Genomic DNA, 8060 nt, shown 5'->3' with positions numbered 1-8060 from the left:
CCCCCCAGGGGGGATGGTCACGCCGCAATCCCTTCTCCTCCATTCTCCTCTTGGGATCTTGGGCACACACGCACACGCGCCTGGCGTGTTTTAAGCCACCGGGTGCGGGATGCGAACCGCAGTCGACTATGAACCGCAGCGACATAGCCATTACACTAACTGCTGGTTCCCCAATCATTCTTTTTTTTTAATAGATTTTTAAAAATAACTTAATTTACTCATTAATTTATTTTAATTTGACCAGAGAGACACATGCAGAGAGAGAGAGAGAGAGAGAGGGAGGGAGAGGGAAAGTGAGAAAGCAAGCCACCAGGTTTGGGGCTCAAACCATGGTCAGCCATGTGGGAGTGTCCAGCACCTTAACCACCATGCCATCTGCTGATCCCCTTTAAATCATTCTTAACTGAGTGCAAGACTATATTACTATACATTTCAGGATATATTGCATAGTTCAAGAAAGGGAAAACTTCACTTATGGAACTAAATTTGAGTTTTGCTTTTAAAAATTATATAAACAGTAAAAATGTGATTATTCAATTCCTACTCTAATGGTAGATAATTTATATATTTTTGGGGGCGAGCAGGTGGTATGTTGGTTAAGGCATTCGACTCCCACATGGCTGACTATTGGTTCAAGTCCTGGACCTGGTGGCTTGCTTTCTCACTTTCCCTCTCCCTCCCTCTCTCTCTCTCTCTGTCCTTCTCTAGTCAAATTAAAATAAATAATAAAGTTAAATAAAATAATTTTAAAAGTAATAATAATTATTTATATATTTTTAAGGGAGTCTTATTTTTGACCTCTGAACACTGCTGGAAAAATTCTTTTAAGACAAATTATATATAGGGCCAGCAGGTGGTGTGGTGGACTCTCACATGGCTAACAGTGGTTTGAGGCCTGGACCTGGTGGCTTGCTTTCTCATTTTCCTTTTTCTGTCTTTCTCTGGTGAATTAAGAAAACAGTAATAATAATAAATGAAATTAAATTAAAAAAAATTTTTTAGAAGACAAATTATATAATCTATTTTTCCATGTTGCTTTATTTTTGAGAGGTTTTTGCTATAGGGCACATGCACTTGCCAGAAAGACAGAAAGAAACAGAGACAGAAAGCAAGATATTACCCCTCCAGAGGGGATGGCCACACCTCAATCCCTTCTCCTCCATTCTCCTCTTGGGATCATGGGTGGACATGCACACACACACGCCCAGCATGAGTTTAAGCCACCAGTTCCGGGACTCAAACTGCGGTATACTACATGTGAATCCATAGACATAGCCATTGCACCAACTTCTGGCCCCCTATTTTTCCATGTTTTTACTAAAAAAGTGAGGCCTCTGATTTATCCTAACTGGCACTGACATAAAATCAACCTCCTCTAGAGAACCAAGGTGAAACAAATATTTTGGTTGCATTTGGGAAAGTCTTGCTTTAACATAAAACAAAACCCCCAAGCTTTCTCAGTCAACCAAAAGACCTGATAAACATTCATCTTTCCCTCCTTAACCGTATCAGATTCATGAACCCTTTTGAAAGCTGGTGAGAGCTACATAAACACCCAGCCAGGGCCAGCTCAGTAGCACAGTGGTTAAAATGCTGCTTAAGCCATGATAGGTCCATATAAAAAAACAAGGATTTGATTCCCTGAACAATCTATAAACAGATGCTGCACATTTGTGCCCATGATCCTAGCTGACTGGAAAGGCTTGGCAGAATCTAAGTGTTAGACTCTGTTGAGGGTGCCACCTCACCTGAAATAAATAAATAAATAAATAAATAAATAAATAAATAAATAAATAAATAATAAATTGTATCCAGAGGCCAGTGGGTGGTATAGTGATTAAGACACTAGACTCCTACATGGCCAATCATGGTTTAAGTCCTAGCCCCGGTGGCTTGCTTTCTCACTTTCTCTCTCTGATCAATTTTTTAAAAATAAAATAATGGTAATAATAAATTAAATTAAATTTTAAAAATGCATCCAAAGCAACACAAAATTCTGTACACACTATCATATTCTGAGAGCAACCACATACACTAAAACTGTTTTAGAGATTCCATTTTGTGAAGCCCTATCATAGGCTGTAATAAGGAAAATAGAACATTCAAAAGGACCTATCACATGCAAGATATTAAATATATTAACTCTCAAAATCACCATGTAAGGGGGCTGGCAGGTGGTGCAGTGGCTAAAGCACGGGACTCCCACATGCCTGACCACAGTTTGAGTCTCAGACCTGGCGGCTTACTTTCTTACTTTGCTTTCCCTTTGTCTCTCTCGGGTCAAATTAAAATAATAATAATATGGGTCCAGCAGATGGCACATGGTTACATCACTGGACTCTCATATGGTTGATCATAGTTTGAGTCCTGGACTCCATGGCTTAAAACTCACACCAGGTACGCGTGCGTGTGTGCCCAAGATCCCAAGAAAATAGAGAAAAAGGTGTGGGGGGGCAGCCATTCCCTGGGGGGTGATTTCTCGCTTTCTGTCTCTCTTTCTCTCTCTGTCTTTTTGGCAAGTACATGTGCTCTGTAAAAAAAATCTCTTAAAAATAATAATTAATAAGATTAACCAGGAACCAGCAGTTGGCGTAATGGCTATATTGCTGGACTCCCCCGTAGTCAACCGCTGTTGAAGTCCTGGACCCGGTGGCTTTAACTCATGCTGGGCGTGAGTTTGTGCCCAAGATCCCGAGAGGAAAATGGAAGACAAGGTACTGCAGAGTGGCCACGCCCCTGGGGGCGTGATTTCTTTCTGTCTCTCTGTCTGTCTCTGTCTTTCTGGTGAGCACACGCACCCTATAGCAAAAACCTATCCCCCCCCAAAAAAATAAATAAATAAATAAATAAATAAATAAATAAATACAACACACCACCATGTAAAATAGATATCAACAGTCCTATGTTATATTGGGAGTTAGTTAAAGGCGCTGGACTCTCACAGGCCAACCGAGGTTCGACTCCCAGATCTTGTGGCTTACTTTCTCACTGTCCCCCTCCCCCTGCTCCATCCCTCTCTGGTAAAATTAAAACAAATAAATAAGTAAAGTTAAATAAAATAATTTTTTTTTTAAGTCCTATGTTATAAAAAAAAAAAAAAAAAAAAAAAAAAAAACAGGGCCGGTAGGTGGCATGGTGGTTAAAGGTGCTGGATTCCTACATGGCCAACAACCACTGTTTGAGTCCTGGACCTGGTGGCTTGCTTTCTCACTTTCTCTTTCTCTTGTCCCTCTCTGGTCAAATTGAAAACAACAAATGAATAAATAAGTGAATAAAGTTAAATAAAAAATTAAGAAAAGTAAAAACATAATAAATAAATAAATAAAACCAAAGCCCAGTAAGATAAACAAACTTGTCTATGTACAATTTTACTCTGACTCTACTTTCCATATCCTTTCCATATCCTTTTTATGGTCACCATAATAGGCACAAGTAACTTTTGGAAAAATAAACAATCACCCTATCAACTAACAATTTTCTAAGTATACAAATACCTTCCCTCAGAAACCATAGACTGCACTCTACTATAAATAGGATATACGGCACCAAAGTTACTTACATATGAATGTAAAATTAAGTACCAAAGGTGAAATCTTTTGGGTATAAAACCTCATAACTAGCACTGACTAGTTAAAATACAACCATGGAGAAGCGAGACAGTGAAGCAGTGATAAAATACCACACTGAGAGGCAGACCCACACAGCAAAGTTACTGTGTTGTCTAACAGGGGTCCCATATGGCCATGATCCAGGGCTGGCTGAGGCTAGGGGTGGATCACAGCACCAAAATTCTGCCTTGAGTGTTTTATCTTTGTGTCTCTCTCTATAGAATAAACTTTTAAAAAGAAACTAAAAAAATTATGGGAATATTATTAAAGGCAATCATCCTGGAACCTTTAAAGTTATTTATGCCAAAAAAAAAAAAAAAAAAAAGATATAGCAATGTTTGAAGTAAAAAGGTTTAGGTTAGTATTTTATTTATTTCTATGAAAACTTATGAAGCCAATAGGAAAAAAATACTTCTTTTCATATCAAAAATAAGGAAAATAAGACTCTGAATAGGTTAACCAACTTACTCAAAATTCATTTACTTGATTGTTTGCAAGAACAGTACAACACCCATTTCCCCCCTCATTAACTCACAGCAGATTTTATCAACAAATCATCCCAAACTATCTTATAATTCAGTCATCTTGAATAGAACAGCAACTATTAAAAATTTCTAGATGCCGGGACCAGCAGTTAGCGTAATGGCTATGTCGCTGGACTCCCACATAGTCAACCGCGGTTTGCATCCCAGACCCGGTGGCTTAAAACTCACGCTGGATGCGTGTGCGCGTGCGTGCCCAAGATCCCGAGAGGAGAATGGAGGAGAAGGGATTGTGGTGTGGCCATCCCCCCCGGGGGGTGATTTCTCGCTTTCTGTCTGTCTGTCTCTCTTTGTCTGTCTGGTAAGCGCAGAAGCCCTATAGCGAAAACCTTTCCAAAAAAAAAATTCTAGATGCCAAAGTCTACAAACATGGCTTCTGATAACAAGTGAACTTAAGAGCAAAGAATTAACACTAAAAACCAAGTCATTTCACATAGTAAAAAATATTCTAAAATTGTTAGTACAGCTCTTTTCTACCTGCCTCTGTTGCCTTATTTAGGTACACATATAATTTAAAACGTGTGGACACACATGGTTCCTACAATCTGAAATTAAATATTGCAGAGGGTGACTAAAACTTGTGGTCAACACATGATACAATATAAAGGACAAAATTAAACTACACATATTTGGATGGCTGGTGGGAAAGGGGGGCATTTTTAATATGTTAACTTGCCTTATGAGAAACAATAATCAGAGTTAATACTTTTGGGGCCACCAGGTGGTATGCTGGTTAAGGTGCTGGACTCCCACGTGGCCAAGTACAGTTCAAGTCCCAGACCTGGCAGCTTGCTTTCTCACCTTCCCCCGCTCTCTCTCTCTCGTTCACTGTTTCTCTTGGGTGAGTGTATGTGCCATAAAAATTAAATAACAGTAATAAATATAATTAAGCTTTCCAGCTTAGGCCCGGCAGAATGGCCCCCGCAAAGAAGGGTGGCAAGAAGAAGGGCCGTTCTGCCATCAACAAGGTGGTGACCCGGGAATACACCATCAACATTCACAAGTGCATCCATGGCATGGGCTTCAAGAAACGTGCCCCTCGGGCACTCAAAGAAATCCAGAAATTTGCCATGAAAGAGATGGGGACTCCAGATGGGCGCATTGATACCAGGCTCAACAAAGCTGTCTAAGCCAAAGGAATAAGGAATGTCCCATATTGAATCTGTGTGCGGTTGTCCAGAAAACGAAATGAGGATGAAGATTCACCCAACAAGCTCTACACTCTGGTGACCTATATACCTGTTTCCACATTCAGAAATCTACAAACAGTCAATGTGGATGAGAACTAACTGCTGATTTTCAAATAAAGTTATAAAACCATAATAAATAAATAAATAAAATTAAGAAACATTTTTAAAAAAGAATTAATACTTTTTAGAACAATTCGTTCAATAAAAGCTTTCAACATATGTTAATATGATCCTGTCAACCATCCTGGAAGGTAGGTAATTTTAATATCTTTGAGTCTCAGGTTCTTCTCTGATAGTAGTATGTCCAGAAAAAAAATAATGTCCATAGTCTCACTGTTTAACAGGAAGGCAAGATTGAAATCTAGGTATTATAACTACAATTTTAATATTCTTTCCACTATGCCACATTAGAAGCATCAATTTGAGTATATAAAATATTTAAAACATTTGACACATTTTTACAGATACAAATACATATGAATTTGTACATGGTAATGCTACTACTTATACCTTCAACAAGTCTCAGAGCCTATTTTAGGTCCCAATACAGACTATTTGGGAAAAACACAGACTAAAACCAAATATCCCAGGACAGATAGGCAGGTTACACATAAAAATTAATAAAGAACCCAAATACTGTCAATGACCACATATTGTTAGAAATTCTACTCACCCGTTTTGAAGGACAGTGTTCATTCTTTTCATCTGTCATCTTCCCACTTTTAAGTGCTTTCCTTGGGTGCTTGATAGTTGTTTTTATGGCAGGTCGACATACATAGTTCTCCAAGTTCTTTGGAGGTTTTTTAGTTCTCTTAGCCTGAAGGCCAATTTTTAATTTTAAATTTCCCTCTGAAAAGTTTGTTTCTTTCACTGAAAACTGTTGCTGTGCATCAGTCAAATCATCATCTTTCTCTGCTTCAATGCTTCTTTCCCGATTCCGTTTGCGAAGGTCCTCTTCTTCCTTTGTGTGGTTCTCTAACTCTACTTCTCTCTTGCTGACCAGTGTACCAGTATTGATGACAGAAGGACTCTTTCTTGAAAAACCTTCGGAATCAGAACCCAATCCTAACATAGCAGTATTTCTAGGGTCCATCACAAGCGTATGTTATTGCCAAGGAATCTTATGAAAATTTTATAGAACTGTGTTCCATAAAAAACAGGGATCTCCAAAACTTGAAACCAGCATCTCTTTCTCTGCAGGACAGACCATAACAAAAATTTATCAGAAAAAAAGCCACTAGTGGTTAATGTGAGAAATGGGTATTAGGGGAAGAGAGACAAGGAAGTAAACAAATCACCCAAAATAACAGTTCAAGTAAAACAAAAATGTAATTCAGAATAGATTTAAATTCATTCAATCACAAATATATTTAAAATTTCATAAGAAGTTTATCATTCTACAGATAAAATGAACAAAGTGTAGTGGTATGGTGCAAATGAAAACTTAAGACTACAATTATATATCAACCAAGAAGTAGCTGCAACTAATAGTTAAGCAAATGTGGTCTAAGATAAAATAACTGCATACATTTTAGCACTCCTGGGTTTCGAAGGAATTTATTTCCTACATTTCAGTTGAATAAATGTTTTATTGAAGGTAAAAAAATTGTTTAGGCTGTTTTCAGTGTTCCAACATTATATGAAACACTGCCAGGTTTTTTAGGTTAAGACTGTAAGGTGGAATCATCTCCATTATTAGCATACACTTCAACTCTGAACTCACTGATTCATTCATTCAAAAATACTTCTGTGTACCTATCATGCGCCAGGCATTGTCCTATACCCTGGAAATATAGTATTCAACAAAACATAACCAATTTCTAAACTTAAAGGCTTATACACTAATGAGAAAGGCAAACATTAAACACATATTTATATAAATTAATAACAATTACATATGCTTTGAAAATGAAGAAGTTTATTTTTTACAAGTTTTCCTAATATAAAAGTCAGTATGCATGTGTCAATTTCCCAAATACATAAAAATGTTTAAACCAGGCCAATTTATTATTCTACAATAGGTAATATATCTCAGAATTTATACAAGGCATCCCGCTGTTCTCATACATAAAGGAAATAGGAAACCAGATTATTCTCACTCTTATTCTTCTCTAGTCAAAATTAAAAAGAATAAATAAAGTTAAATAAAATAATCCTTTAGGGAAAAAAAGAAAATACAAAGTCCTATCTTTTCCATGATGGGTTTGACAGTCCGGAAATCAAGAAAACTGAGAAAATCAAAAATTTTTTAACTCTCTAATGATGAAACCTAACACAGATACATTCTAGTCTTCTTTTTTTTCTTTTTAGAATTACTTATTTATACTTTTATTTTTTATTATTATTTTTTTTAATTTGACCAGAGAGAGAGAGATATAGAGAGAGGAAATCGCCAGGTCCAGGACCGTGGTCAGCCATGTGGGAGTCTAGTATCTTAACCACCACTCCACCTGCTGGCCCCAATGTGCTTAATTACCATCGTTTCTTTGAATATTCATATGTTATAATACAGAAGAATTAATTTGATAAAAAAGTGCTACTCTAGATACCACAGTGGTGATTGATACAATCTACACTATATTATCTGTCAAAACCCCCAAAAATACACCCCTTTTTTGTGGCATCAAAAGTATTAATAATGGAAGGACCAGCAGATGACATGGTGGTTAAGGCGCTAGACACTCCCATATGACTAACTATGGGTCAAGTGCCCGCCATGG

At 37.4% G+C, this 8060-nt stretch overlaps 1 protein-coding gene across 3 annotated transcripts in view; it reads right to left on the bottom strand.

Moving 5' to 3' along the window:
• ASH1L (ASH1 like histone lysine methyltransferase) overlaps window positions 1-8060 on the bottom strand; it is a 266220-nt gene that overhangs the window by 214241 nt on the left and 43919 nt on the right. For all 3 annotated transcript variants that reach the window (XM_027773787.1, XM_027773788.1, XM_006153395.3), the window contains exon 2: window positions 6014-6534. In XM_027773787.1, coding sequence (XP_027629588.1) covers window positions 6014-6433 — 420 coding nt within the window. In that variant the 5' untranslated portion in view covers window positions 6434-6534. The remainder of the gene's footprint in view (window positions 1-6013; window positions 6535-8060) is intronic.

Source organism: Tupaia chinensis, unplaced genomic scaffold (assembly GCF_000334495.1).
Source record: "Tupaia chinensis unplaced genomic scaffold, TupChi_1.0 Scaffold000374_1, whole genome shotgun sequence".
NCBI classification, from domain to species: domain Eukaryota; kingdom Metazoa; phylum Chordata; class Mammalia; order Scandentia; family Tupaiidae; genus Tupaia; species Tupaia belangeri.
Note: the sequence above shows the minus strand (reverse complement) of the source record. Positions and strands in the feature narration are given on the sequence as shown.